The 15288-nt window shown below is 38.5% G+C and overlaps 1 protein-coding gene across 2 annotated transcripts in view; it reads left to right on the forward strand.

Annotated features, from left to right (window-relative positions):
• The window catches only part of GPCPD1 (glycerophosphocholine phosphodiesterase 1), a 47705-nt gene that overhangs the window by 10083 nt on the left and 22334 nt on the right, over nucleotides 1-15288 (forward strand). For both annotated transcript variants that reach the window (XM_089477970.1, XM_089477968.1), the window contains 5 exons: nucleotides 593-689; nucleotides 1559-1643; nucleotides 10607-10682; nucleotides 13025-13063; nucleotides 14626-14749. In XM_089477970.1, the coding sequence (XP_089334096.1) occupies nucleotides 593-689; nucleotides 1559-1643; nucleotides 10607-10682; nucleotides 13025-13063; nucleotides 14626-14749 (421 nt within the window). The remainder of the gene's footprint in view (nucleotides 1-592; nucleotides 690-1558; nucleotides 1644-10606; nucleotides 10683-13024; nucleotides 13064-14625; nucleotides 14750-15288) is intronic.

Below are 15288 nucleotides of genomic sequence, written 5' to 3' on the forward strand. Positions count from 1 at the left end.
AAGCAAGTAGTTTCTGTCTCAGATGTCAGGCAACAGGCTGTTTTAAACTAGTACATATGACCTGTATAAATCATTAAAAACTGTAAATGTATGAGTACAGATGCATAGTAAGGCACACTAAGATCTTGTGCGTAGCTTTGGGATATCAATATATCTCTTCCCCCACCCCCCGTGGATCTACATAGTTCTTTATGTACATCAAGTAACATTGAGAAGATTTTACTGTAGTGGACAAAACAAACGCTTCAATTGAAGTACAGAATACTTTGAGATGTTTCTTCTGGCAGAAGTTTACTTGTACAAGATTTGTTCCCAGAGAGTTTTACTTTATTGTTGTTGAGCTTGACATTCACATTGCAAGTTAAAAACTGAAAACCACCTCTTGGGTCTGTCTTTCACGGACTTCAGTAGCATATACATTCTCACTTACACATCCATAGTACTGCTGATTTGTGTAGTGTTATGGGCATTTTTAATAGAAAAAAGTTTAAAAAATTGTGTAATTTTGTGTCTGCTCATGTTCTTTACAGAACTGTTGGATAATACTCAAAGGTTTATTGATTGCTTGATTCTAACACACTGCTGTTCTTAGGAGAAGTTTTTGCCATATGTGGAAGCTGTGGTGCTCTGGGAAACTGGGATCCCCAAAGTGCAGTAATTCTTCAGCCAGAGGATGAGGCTGGTGATGAGTAAGTTTACTTCTGTAATACACACAGATACTTGTAACTGACAATAGTCACTATACAGTTCATGTCCCGCAACTTGGTCATTGACTTAGCATCTGGATACTTCATTTTAGAAAGCTTATGTATACTGACACTTGTGTTTAGCTGTTGCATGCTATATTGATATGCATTCGCTTCCTGCTTAAGCATTTGCATTGTCCTGTTTTGGACTAATGTGCTTCTCATAAAATACTATAGGAAAAAAATTGTCTGCCCATGATATACAGCTGTGTGGGCTGCAAACTATACCCAATTTTTTAAATTATTATTTAATTCCTTTGTACTTTTCAATGTGTCCCGTTGGTTTGTTTGCTTAGACTGTTAAAAAAACAATAGGCACACTCTGATCCAGAGCACAGAGGCTTTGATTTGTAAACAGTCACAGCATGTACAAGAGATTGGTAGGGCTGGGGAATGGGGCTGAAATAGAAATTTCCATCTCCCAACAACTCACTTTGCATTTTAAGCTTTGACATTCACAGGGTGTTTTTAGAATACAACAGTAAACTCCATACCACTGCTGCAGACCTCTGTCTTCCTATGGTCCCCCTTTCCTTGGTAATACGTTTACTGTGGTGCATAGAGGGAAATCAGTAGATAGTCACTTGTACTACTGCTACCTTAGACCTTCTGCTTGAACTAGTAACTGCTCGCAATATACAGTGCCTTTGGATAAGCATTAGTGTTTACATCTTTGAACCACTGAATATCAGGAGGGCAAGGAGTATGCTTCAGAAAGCTCTTCAGTGAGCTCTGTCCATGCAGCATGATTATTGAAGGAAATGAAATAGTATGACAATAATCTCATTTTCTTTCTTAATTTCCCCCTATAGTCTGCTATGGAAAGCAACAGTTAACCTCAGCAGAGGAGCTGATATTGAATATCGATATTTTCAAGGCAGCTTTTTAGAGCCCCAGGTATGTATAACTAAATAAGTACCAGTTTAATGCGTTGACTAACTCTAGGATGAGCTCCTAGTAGTATGACATGTGGCAGTAGGTTAAACTATAAAAATTTGTTTGAGTCATCACTACTAACTTCTCCTGATAGCAAACTGTTTTGCCTTCAGTTAAAAACATCCTGCACAGAAAGCACTTGTGTAAGCATGAGTACCTGTATTTAGCTTATTGCATGCATTGGATAGCTACAGCTGGCTTCCCAGCCATGTACACGCAGATCAAAATACACACTTGCACAACTGATTAATGCAGCAATTTACACACATCATGTTTTTCCTATCCAACTGAGTTTTGTCTAGGAAAAGTACAACCTATATATAAAAAAACACCTTGTACAGTATATTTGGTGATTTTGTTTTGTTTTGTTACCATGATAGCCTTTTGGCAGAATAGCAGGGTATAAATACTATAAATAATAATAATAATTGTAAATAGAAACATTTTAAAACATAGCACAGACACTTAATGTGTTAGCAGTAAGTAAGCAGGTATTCTCTTAATTGTTTCTAAAGACCTACTGAAAGTAGTGGATGGGCTTTGGGAGCTAAATTCCATAAACAAGAATTCATGTCAAAGTTAATTTTGATACTTTTCTCACTGCACTCTTCTAATTGAGTTAAATGTTTGAAGGTGGAAGAGAATAGAACTTCAACTTAGTATTCAAAAGCGTATAACAGAGCTGCTTTAGTAAGACAAATTCCCTTATAGTTACATGCAAACTTTACAGTATGAATTGGTGAGTGTGTTTCCTTTGAGTAGGTGCTCTGTATCGTGCACGCTATAAGTATCGTGTGATGCAGAGGCTTCTATGGTAAGTATGAATTTTATGGAATAGCAGAATATAGACCTATGTAAGGAACCCATGTTGGTCATCATCGACCTATTGTAGAAGTTAAAATTTGTCAGAGGGTTGGGCAGGTAGCAATACAATATTACAATGTGTAGATACAGTTCAATGCAATTGAAAGCAGGAATGGTATATAAGATTGAAAAGTAGAATATGGTGGTCAAGTAAATGTAAAACAAATGACCTTTTGAGGCTGAATTAATAAGGATAAATATTTATTAAATTGCTCTTTTTATTGAATATTTCTATTTCTAGCTATATCACTTAGCTTTGCTTGCTTTAAATGAATTAAATATTTTGTAGTCCTTTCCCTTATTTATAGTGAAGACAGCTTCCTGCATTTATTATTGAACTGAGACCAAAGAAGATTGGGGTTCTTAATTATACGAAAGTTTAACAAATTAAAATCTTAACTGAGAAGCCAAGCAAACTGACTAATTTTATGTTCAGTGGGAGTGATTTAGATCGACTTTAACATAAATCCGCACTTAATACCTTAATGCTTAGTATAGATTAATGCCATCACTTTTTGAATGAGGAGGAGACCTTTCACCAGGACAGTGTTAAATCTCTTTATTTTTCCATGACTGATATTGTACGCTGGATTCTGGTATTATAGTCACATTTTCAGCTGTAGATCAGGCTGGGTTTAGAATGCTGATGTAATATATTTTTTCTTCCTTAGTCTGTGCTTAGAAATGTCTTAAAAAGGAATGTGTTAACATAAGATCAGTTTGAGCATTTCCACAATAGAACAAGTAACACATTTCAGTTTTCTGGATCTTTTGGGCTCCTGTTTGGGCTGGGTTCAATGCAAATCGGGGCTGCGGCATGTGTTTGCTGTGGCCCCAATCTATCTTCAGTGGGGGCGGATTCACGCCGCCCCTTCTTGCTGGTCTGTTCCAGCTTTAAGTAAGTTTCTTGCATCTAAAGTAACTTTAGAGATGAAAGGCAGTGGTCACCACCACATAATCTATTTTACATATAAAACATCACTTTAAAATGGTGAACTGAATAAAAAGAACAATAGAATTTCTTTTGAACCTCCTTTTCTTTATTATGATAAGCAGTCTGCATAACATTTACTTTTAGTAAAATGAAGCAGGTACTTAATTTTATTCCCAAAACCATACCTCTGTTATACTGCATCTGAGATCCCTATACGTGGTGTTTTTGAGAGGGTCCTTTCTAAAGAAAAATTATCTGACCATACTAGTCTTTTAATTTAAAACATGACATTCTGCTCCTGATCATCTGTTTCTGGAAATGACTTGCTTGAAGTTACTCATTTGAACAATTGGAAATAAATACGTCTCTGCTGCCAATCATGTGTTTGTTAAAAAATTTCAGTATTTCCAGTCAGAAAGTACTTGAGCTTTATTTTCAACAAATTTACATTTCAGATATGAATGCCATTACTTCTGCTTTTGTCACTAAATAGCTTATTGTTTACTTAAGAGAAATATTGCATTCTCATTTAAAGTGCATTTCAAGATTTATTTGGCATATGCTGTGTGACTATGGATGTTGTTGTGAAAGCACTTAATTTATTAAATGCTATTAGTATAATGCTTTGTGGTTTGGACATACAAAGGAAAATGTACATCCTGAACTTATAATACATCAGCTTTTCTTTGAGTGACTCAGTCATTCCAAATACTTGAAAAAGTTGTAATGATTCAAAGACCTCTGATGTGCTTTTAATTTTAAATCATTTGATTCTAAAGGAATGTTTAACTGAATAAGTGGAAAGGGAACTGGTGTCCACAATTGTAGATGTATAGCATGCTTGCTTAAAAAAAAGACTACAATTAATTGTGAGTGTTATTTTTTAGTAAGTGTCAAAAGGATTACAGTCAAAATAAGAGATTTCAAGGTGGAGTGACAGCCATTTCCTAAACTTCCTTAGAGCAACACATCTGATAGTCCTGATGGAGAATCTGTACTCAGAACAAGGGGGTACTGTTAGAATAGAACATGGAAAAACAGAATGTTTCCCAATTGGCAAAGGGGTCAGACAAAGCTGTATCTTATCGCCCTGCCTGTTGAACTTATATGCAGAACATATTGTAAGAGAAGCAGGCTTGGACACAGAAGAAGGAGGAGTGAAAATAGGAGGAAGGAATATCAACCATCTAAGATAAACAGATGACACCATCATACTAGCAGAAAACCTTCCAGACCTGGAACAATTGCCAAGAAAGATCAAGGAAGAAAGTGGAAAGGCAGGCTTACTGTTGAACATAAAGAAAACAAAAATAATAACAATGGAGAATCTTGACAAATTCAACCTAGACAATGAAGAGATAGAAGTGGTAAAAGAATTCTCATACCTGGGGTTAAATATTGATAGAAATAGGGACTGCAGCCAGGAAATCAGAAGAAGATTAAGAATGGGGAAAGGGGCTATGAAAGAACTAGAAAAGATTCTAAAATGCAAAGATACAACAGCACAAAAGTTAAAATCATCCAAGCCATTGTATTCCCTGTTACCATGGATGCAAGAGCTGAATAGTGAAGACAGCGGATAGGAAGAAAATCAATGCATTTGAGATGTGGTGCTGGAGAAGAATGCTGAGAATACTGCGGATGGCCAAAAAGACAAACAAGTAGGTCCTAGAGCAGATCAAGCCGGAAATCTCCCTGGAAGCTAGGATGACAAAACTAAGAATGTTGTACTTCAGGCACATCATGAGAAGGGAGGACTCACTGGAAAAAACAATAATGCTAGGAAAGGTGGAGGGAAGTAGAAAGAGAGAAAGGCCACATGCTAGATGATGGATTCCATTAAGGAGATCGTTGATATGAGTTTACAGGACCTAAGCAGAGCAGTGGAGGACAGGAAATCTTGGAGATGTCTCATCCATAGGATCACCATGGGTCTAGATCAGGGGTAGGCAACCTTTTTGAGCCGGGGGCCGGGTTGCTGTCCCTCAGACAACTGGGGGGCGGAAGCCAAAAAATAAATAATTAAATATTTTTTTAAAATAAATATATAAATAAACCAGGACAAATGTAGGACAAAATTTTCAAATGGAAGACACTTTTTAAAAAAAATGGAGGACACGCGAAAAAAATTGCTGATTTTTAAAAAAATGTTAATATAAATGCATGTTTCGGAGGCTTCTATAGACAATTGCCCCCCAAAGGCCCCGGTGGCAATCGGTGGCAGGACCAGGCTGGGGCCAGTCCCAAGGCCTTGCCGGGCCGCATCTGGCCCGCGAGCCGCAGGTTGCCTACCCCTGGTCTAGATCAACTTGAGGGCAGTTTACAACAACAACAAATAGGGCTCCTACTATGATGTACAAAAAAGGAGATACAAAAGACTGGACCATAGTCTGAGGTAGCCTGGGCCAGGGCTGGGGGTTGGGTCTCAGGGCCTAGAGGCTTTGTCACGGGTATTGGGCCTCGGGATGGGCTCCAGTCCTAGCCCCGACTGACTGGGAGCCGGAGTCTGCCCCCCAAGAGGAAGGCAGGAAGCAGGTAAGGAAGGAGGGTGGAGGGAGAGGGGAATAAGGGAGGAGGGGAGTGAGGGACTTTTGTCCTTTTGTTCTTAACGGTGGCATGGCCACAAGGCTGCGCTGCTATTAAAGACAATGGGATTTGAGCATCTGCGGATTTTGGTATTCGCGGGGGGGGGTCCAGAACAGATTCCCCCATGGATACCAAGGTCCCACTGTATGCAGAAAATATGGACTAGGACTAGGTCTAGACCTAGAAGGAGGAGGAGTGAAGATTAGAGGAAGTAACATAAACAGTCAAAGCTATGTGGATAACACCATACCACTAGCCAAAAACAGACTTGGAACAATTTCTAAGGAAAGTTAAAGAAGAAAGTGTAAAGGCAGGCTTACTGCTGAACATAAAAGAAAAGGAAAATAATGACCACAGAGGAGCTACATATATTGAACCTAGGCAATGAAGAAATCAAAATAGTGAAAGAGATCCTATACCTAGGATCAAACATTGATCAGAATGGAGTCTGCAGCAAAGAAATAAGAAGACTAGGAATGGGAAGGGCATCTATGAAATAACTAGACAAAATCCTAAAGTGTAAAAATATAAAATTGAGCACTAAAGTTAAAATTGTCCAAGCCATTGTATTCCCCATCACCATGTATGGATACAACAGCTGGATGGTGAAGAAAGAGGATAAGAAGAAAATTTACTCATTTGGGATGTGGTGTTGGAGAAGAGTGCTGAGGATACAGTGGATAGACAAAAAGACAAACAAATGGGTCATTGAAATCTGAAATCTCCCTTGAACCCAAGATGACTAAATAAAGGCTGTTGTACTTTGGCCACATCATGATTCATTGGAATGATTCATTGGAAAAGACAATAATGCTAGGAAAGGTAGAGAGCAGCAAAAGGAGAGAAAGACTGCATACCAGATGGATAGACTCAATGAGGAGGGTCACAGTCCTGAGTTGATTAATCATTTGGAGCCATGGAGAAGAAAATCTGGCTGTGTTCCTGAACCATCTGAACAACATCCATCCCAACATCCAATTCACAATGGAAAAAGAAAAGGAAGGAACACTGCCATTGTTGGATGTCCTAGTCATCCGCAAACCGAACCAATGTTTGGGTCACACAGTATACAGAAAACCCACACATACAGACAGATACCTGCACAGGAACTCCAACCATCACCCAGGACAAAAAAGAAGCACAATCAAAACACCGGTAGACCGAGCAAAACACATCTGTGAACCCCACTTCTTGGAAGATGAATTGAAGCACCTGGACCGGGCTTTACAGGCCAATAGTTATTCCAGCTCAGACATCAGAAGGGCTGCCAGGCCCAGGAAAACCCAGAGGAGTGAAGACAAGCAGTCACCCAAAGGGAAGGTATTTTACCATACAGACAGAATAGGCAAAGTGGTGAGGAAGCACAACCTTCAAATGGTTTACAAACTGACGAAGAAAATCCAACAAATGCTTCGCTCAGCCAAGGACCAGAGAGACCCTCTCACAGCCGCAGGAGTTTACCGCATACCATGCAGCTGCGGACAAGTCTACATAGGGACCACCAAACGCAGTGTGCAAACAAGAATCAAGGAACATGAGAGACACTGCAGACTGGGCCAGCCAGAAAAATCAGCAGTAGCAGAACATGCCACAAACCATCCTGGGCATAAAATACTGTTTGAAAACACTGAAATTCTGGACCATGCCAACCACTACCAGGTCAGGATGCACAGGGAAGCCATTGAAATCCACAAACACCTAGACAATTTCAACAGGAAAGAGGAAACCCTTAAAGTAAACAAGGTTTGGCTACCAGTCCTGAAAGATAGCAAGATAAAGACTCAATAAATGCAAATAAGAAATCTCCCAGGGTCAGGGGTTTCCCAGCAGACAATGAGTGCTAATCAAGCAGACACTAATCCTCCTTTTCATACCCTCCCACCCTGAAGCCTGCCATTAGCAACAGAACAATACACATGCAAATCACTCCTGCCTTTCCAGGTCACACAATATATATATATATATATATACACACACACACACACACACACACACACATACACACACACACACAACTCTTTTCCAGGCAAGCATTCTTTGAAGATGCCAGCCATAGATGCTGGCGAAACGTCAGGAAGAAACTCTTGTAGAACATGGCCACATAGCCTGAAAAACCCACAAAAAACTGGATGCCGGCCATGAAAGCCTTCGACTTCACACTGCCTTAGATACCTCATATAATCTCTTAAGCTTTTTTGTTTAATATTGAAATTGTATCTATGAGTGGGTGCAGGAAATTACAAATGGATATTTGTCATTTAACTTTGTGTAGCTATCAAAACAGAAAGCAAGGAAGATCAGACTGAAAAATAACACTTGCACCATTTTTTTTCCCTTCTGAGTCCCACAAATTCACTTCCTTTCCCGAGGAATTACATATGCAACTATTTCTAAGTTGTATTTATCAGTTGTATTCTCCCTCAACTTTTCTTTCTTTTCTCATGTCCTTAACAGAGGAATGGATATTGTGAACCCCATGGGTTACATGTCCTTCTGCCCCCATTATTATTGTTTTTGCAACTCCCAAGCTTTTCCCAGACTCCTCATTGTATTTTTAGGATGTTTAAATAAATAAATAAATAAATAAATAAATAAATTTTATTTATATTTTCCCACCTCTCCCAGGTTGATCGAGGCAGAATTACAATCTAGTATAAAATACAAATACAAGCATATCAATAAAAATACATTAAAATTAACAATTAAAAACGATATCAAAAGCAGCTGTGAAATAAAGATATTGCAGTCCTATTCAAGGAGGTGGAGCTATATGTCTTATACAAAATCGGGTGGGTATGCTCACCGGAAGTGATTAATTGCCACTCCTGGAGGGCTGCAGAAGTAGCAGATGGTCTTAAAAACGAAGTTAAAATGCCAATTCTGATGATCGGAAGATCAAAAGGTTGGCAGTTTGAGGCCCGAGTGCTGCATAATGGTGTGAGCTTCCGTCACTAGTCCCAGCTTCTGCCAACCTAGCAGTTCAAAAGCATGCAAATACAAGTAAATAAATAGGTACCACTTAAGTGGGAAGGTAACAGCATTTGCTACAGTCATACTAGCCACATGACCACCAGAGCAGTCCTCGGACAATGCTGGCTCTTCGGCCTAGAAACGGAGCTGAGCACCAGCCCATACAGTCAGTTACGACTAGACATTCATGCCAAGGGACTTCCTTTACCATTACCTTACCAACCCCTGAAAAGTTGCTGAAGATTCTGGAATTTGCAAGTGAAAGTGATAGCCAGTTGCAATTTTTCAGTGAAAAATGTCACCAAACTGGCCCACTACAGGAATTAAAACCAACTTTTGCACCTGCCACAATCCTTCATCCCTCTGCAGCTGCCAATACCATTTCACAAATTGTTTATAGAAACCCATACAGTACTATATATATATAGATTTCAGAGAAATTCTCATTTATGTGTAACTTGTACAAGTAGGAAGATAAAACTTTCTAGGCCCTAGGGAATGGAAGAGTGAGTCACATTCCCACACCGGGTGACACCCAGTGCAGGGAGCGGGAATTATGGCCCTGGACTTGTGGTATGGTTTTTGGGGCAATGGGCGCCAAGGAGCTTCCATTCTGCCACAAAAAGCCCCTAGCGGGGCCTAGAAACACCTGTGAGAGGCCTAGGGATGCCCGTGCAGCCCTGAAAAGCCCCGCATGAAGGCAGTGAGCCAATCTGGTATCACCCCCCTTCTAGGGGGTGACCTGGTGTGGCCTGTGAACCCCCCCCCCCCCCCATGACGCTACTGGGAAGAGTTCCATATGTGGTTGAAGGATGCCTTTATATAGTTAGGTTTGTTGTTGTTTTGTTTGGGTTCTTTTTTTTTTAAGTGTAGGTATTCCAGGCCTCTTCTGTACAGGCTTTTTGTTTGAAAATGTGTGACTGGTGACTATAGAATGCCATAACAATGACTTAAGGGTCCAAATTAGTTCCAACAAAGGCAGCTCTTTGCTATTTTTAATTGCCTCCATATAAAAATATTACTATGTGAAAAGCAAAGCTACTAATATGTATGACATTTGCTCCTGTTTTATAAAATTTCCAATTATTTTGAACGTGGTAAATCTGTTAACATAATCTAGAAACTTTTCTATTTTGGACTAGTATTTGCAAGTTTAAAAAAGTTAAACCCTGTTCATTTAACACATTTGTTATGTGGAGTGGAATGTATGAGAGAGTGATGATACACACTAGCCTAGTTTTAGACTTCTGTACATTTAGCCTAGTCTCTAGAGACATACAGCTTTTGATTTGAAGTTAGGGAAAATGTATAGATGTCAGGGATAGGTTAAACGAATGCCATCCTATCCCATTTCCTCCTTCAGGGCATGGAGAGAGATCATTTGAACAAGAAGTTTAGTGTTAGGATGACCAGATGCACTATAGTGGCATCTGCGGTTATGTGACAAATGGTATGAACCAAGGCCTGTCTTTTGCACTTTACAGGGTGTGTAAGTAGACTGAATATGGCATCGCAGGTAAAAATCAGATTTAATGAACGTTATTGCAGACATTTAACTTTTAAATTACAGACTATCGATGGTCCATGCCAAGTCATAATTCACAAGTGGGAGACTCATCTACCACCACGATCAATTACCCCATTAGGTATGGGCACCAATTGCATCTGTTTGAAGCATATGCATAAGATTACTAATATTTTACAAAATGATTTAGTGGGGTTGATAATATTTTGTTGCGTTAACACTAATACCACTGCTACACAGGCATCCTTCCTTCCTAGCACAGCATGTGCATTGCTCTCCAAATTGGTATAAAATGCTTGTACTTATAGTTGAAACAGATGGATTTGAGCATCTATTTTTTCCTGGCTTGTATCTTTAACAAGCTCCACAAATTTTAGCTGTTCAAACAGGGTTGGTGAAGTTGCCTGTGATTTTAATTTGGGCATTGGATGTGCGGCACAGATAAGCCCAACTCTCATTCCTGAGCTTGACGCTGGAGAAGACTGGAAGGGATCATCCCAGTAGATGTGTGCTGTGTTTGGAGACACTGCATTAGGACTTCACCAAATAGATGAATTCACAGACCCCAAAGCATTCACTTAAAAAAATAACTAAAACATCAATACAGAGACCAGTTTCAAATCAACACTACTGACAGTATTCATTGTGCTTTGAGCCTGGGAGCCCCCACCTCCACCTCATTTTTGTTCTTGTTTTTACAGACCATGCTTCCTAGTAGAAACTGTAAACTGACCATCTCAAAGTTTTAACACCAAGTTGTTTGGGAGTTTTTTTTCTACTTCTTCCAGAAAATATATTTCCTCAATTCTAAGCATTGCTTTCCTGAAACAATATAGTAAAATTTATTCATAAATACAACAGGACTTAAAAGTAAATAAAGGATACACATAGAGGATGTACCTTTCTGCCAATTTAGAATAAATGGGACTACTTTTTGATTCAAATTAATGTTCTTCCCCCTTCAAGATGGTTTCATAAACTGATTGGTACTACTTGATCTCAGTTTCTAAGGAATTTCAGCACCTGAAATGATAGTGCTTAGCATACTTAATTCTAAATTTAAAATTATAAATGGAAATGCATTCCTTATATTTCATCCTAAATATATTATTTCTTAGCATATGGTCTTCAAAGCAGCAAACCTAGGAAGATAGTCTGGAGCTGCAGTTCTGTGCAGACATTTCTAGGAATTAAGTCCCATTAAACTAAGTGGGACTTTTTTTTAATGGGCATTCACAGGATTTCAGCTATTGTCTTTGCTTTCTAAAGATTTGTGTGTATCATAAGTGGATTTAAACTTATTCATTCATTTTTAAAAGAATACTCAGGGACTCATGCCCTTCAGTGATCGGTGGATCCTTTTAAGTCTCCTCTAGTCTACACTCCATTTTCTTCATTACATAGATTACTATACCGCACATTATATTTAGGCAAATTCACATATTCAAATATTTTAAGTGTCTGCAAACATAAAATGGTAACTGTCATTATTAGAAATGCTTTCTCGTATCAATGTCTGGGTATCAGTGACATTCAGTGACCTCTTTTAGACAACTTAGGGCCCATTTACCTGGCTGAAGGGAAATTTACATTTATTTGAAAACTTTTACCAGTTTTCTGACAAAATGTTTTCAGTTGAGTAGTCCCTCTGACAGTGAGAGATTTATTACACATATTTAAGGTCTTGATGGTATTCTTCCAAAATGATCTCTTTTTTTTTCTTTTGTAATTTCTGAGAACAAACTGTCCTTATCCCACATCTGGAAGGCCAGACTTAATGGAAATAACAGGGAAATCCTAAACATTTGATAGTAGAACTTAGTCATCTTAAAACCCAACATAAGTCTGATTTGTTACCGAGTTTATTTTATTTTTCAAGGTTTTAATGTTTACATTTCTAAGGCATGGGGGAAGTGTGGAAGTTTAAATATTGTATCTAGAATGGGGTGGGAGGGAGAATAAGAAATTTAATGATAATCAAGAAGCTCTCTCCCTAAACTAGAAACAAACAGCAAAATGTATTTTTTTGGCTATTTAGCATGTACTTCACATGAGTACAATGAATTGTATGCCCCAAGTGTAACATCATGACATGATGCACTCCCAGGATATGCTATGCCCTTTCTCCAGTGTAAAAAGCTTTGTTTGAAGGAACTACATCCTGCTGAGGGTATCTAGAGATTGTTTTATATCAAGAAAACAGAGATTAGAGGTATCACAAATTCCAATAAACATTATTTGCCTTCTTATTTAAAGTGTCTTAGCTGAAATTTGAAATAAAGTGCTATGGTAGGACATAAACTCACACTGTGAACCTCTGCATACCTACTCAGATGTAAGTCCCATTAAGTTCAGAGGGACTTTTTCCTAAGCATGAATGTGTAGGATTGCAGCCTAAACTAGCAAGTAATTGAACAACCAGTGGATGTGTACTGCACTCACAGTTTGTCCTTTCAATTCTAGAGAATATTTCCATTGACGATGGACACTTTGGAACATTTGGTAAGTAGATTAACAGTCATTCTGTATGACTCTTTCATGTATACAGTATAGATGAATTTCCCTTAAGATGTTTGTGATGAAAAATTACTTTGAAATACTTAAAATGAGGATGTGTTCCCCTTCATACAGTATTTAGGCAACCAAATAACTGGACTGACTGAGCAAGGTAGAACAACGTTTGCTATGCACAGCACTGCACAGATGTCACCCCAACATAACTGCTTAGGACAAGGGTGTAACTTGTAGGGAGGCACTGCCTAATTGGTGTTCATTAATCCAAAGTTGTTTGCATCCCATCTTTCAGGATATAAATCTGTTCAAGACAGTTTTCAAGCAACAAGGATGCATAGTAAAATCAGGGTCCTTCCTATAGACCACTTGCTGATAGAAAGCCCTGGGGGATGGGATGGAGTCCTGCTGGAGCAGGCTTGGGGATAATATTTGCCTTCCTGCCCTACATAAAATTATGCTCTCGGAAATGTTGAAGCAGGTTCTGAGGTGATTTTCCCTGCCTGCCTTCTCTCCCTCCCTCCCTGTTCTGGAGTCATTCCCACATGGCAAGTTTTGTTAATGGCCCCAGAAGAAAACAGGATGTAACTAACACACACCTGAGGTGGTCTGTGCCTTTCTGCGCCCCCCCTATGCCCTCCCCCCAGGTCTGGGAATCCTTCCCATCTTAGTTGAGCATTGAACTTGTTCCCTTGTGACCATGTAATTACTTATTTTATTCTTAACAAATACTTGTTCTGTGATAGTCATTCATCTGTCTCATTAGCAGTGCTGAATCAAATTAATCTTGTTAGCCTGAGCAATAAGAATGAACTTTTCCCAACACTTTCATAATAGATGGCCTTGAAAACTTGCTCCATTGTACAAACAGAAAACAATACTACACATATATGTTCAGTGCTTGAATAATGGGAAGACCGTGCCCTTACATACCCCCATAACAGTGGATTGGAATTTGATAATAGGTGACATAGTCTAGATGGGGTTTGTGAAGTTTATTACTTTGCCTTCTACCTTTCCCTCCTAATCTGAACATGACTTCATTGAATTAAGTTCAGGAATATCCTTATTTCAAAACAAACACTTCATCTGTCTGTTGCTGCTAGTGACAGTAGGCCACCAATGTGTGCTCTTGTGTACTCTTTTTGCCCTCAGTTCCTTCTGGGAATAAGATGCAGCTTTCCCTATAATTTTTCTCTTCCCTGGGAGTGTGCAGGGTTAGTTACAGAACTCTATATTCACAACCTGCTGACATTTCACACAACAGACCATTTATTACTAAAGTCAATTAAGACATATTTATGTCAGTTCAGATCTGTTTTGCCTATGCCACAGACATTTGAATGTCTATTTCTGTGTCTAGTTTCAGCAGTCATAGGATCTTATGATGGTTCTTCCCTTTTGGGAACAAATTCTAGCACTGGTACCTGGATAGCTGTCTTTAACAGAGTTTATTGATATTCTATGATATAGAAAATTTTATAGGACTATAAAATTTTATAGATTATATAGAACTATAACTCCTGTTTTTGTTTTGCTTTTTACTTTCTCAGATGATGTGACGAGTATTGATTCTGGATGGCTGACATGTCAGACAGAAATAAGACTACGGCTGCATTTTTCTGAAAAACCTCCTGTATCAATAACTAAGAAAAAATTTAAAAAGTCCAGATTTAGGTATGATTTACTCTAATTGATGATCCTGTTTTGGTCATGCTGAATACTGGCCTAAATAATATAGTTGCATTGACACTTTAATTTGTATCAGTGTAATTTTTTAAACGTATACATTCCTTGATTAGTTAATTTTTTTAAGTCTCATAAGTCAAAATCTTTTCTGCAAAAATAACTACTAGATTCATCCCTACATCTCATTCTTTCTAATCAGCTCTTGATTTCTTCTGAAATCACTGCCGTTGCTTTGTAGAATCTTAAAAATAAAGCTATAGTGGGTAAGTGTGTTAAACCAGCTCCTAAAATCTTTTTGTACAGAAATCCTCAATATCTTGGGAGTCCTTAACTGAATTTTGAATAAACTGATCATATTAGTTCTTTTCTTTACTTTTTTGTGAAACAGTGACATTGTTTTGTGGAAGAGTACTGAACAGAGGACTGGATAACAACTCAGACGTTGTTCATACTTTAAGTTCAAGTGATAAGGTGTTTGTGTGACAGTATACTTCATATTCAGTTCCCATTGGTTCCCTGTGTGAGAC

This window comes from Sceloporus occidentalis, unplaced genomic scaffold (assembly GCF_023333645.1).
Source record: "Sceloporus occidentalis isolate IW3139 unplaced genomic scaffold, rSceOcc1.0.p SCAF_12, whole genome shotgun sequence".
Classification (NCBI taxonomy): Eukaryota; Metazoa; Chordata; class Lepidosauria; order Squamata; family Phrynosomatidae; genus Sceloporus; species Sceloporus occidentalis.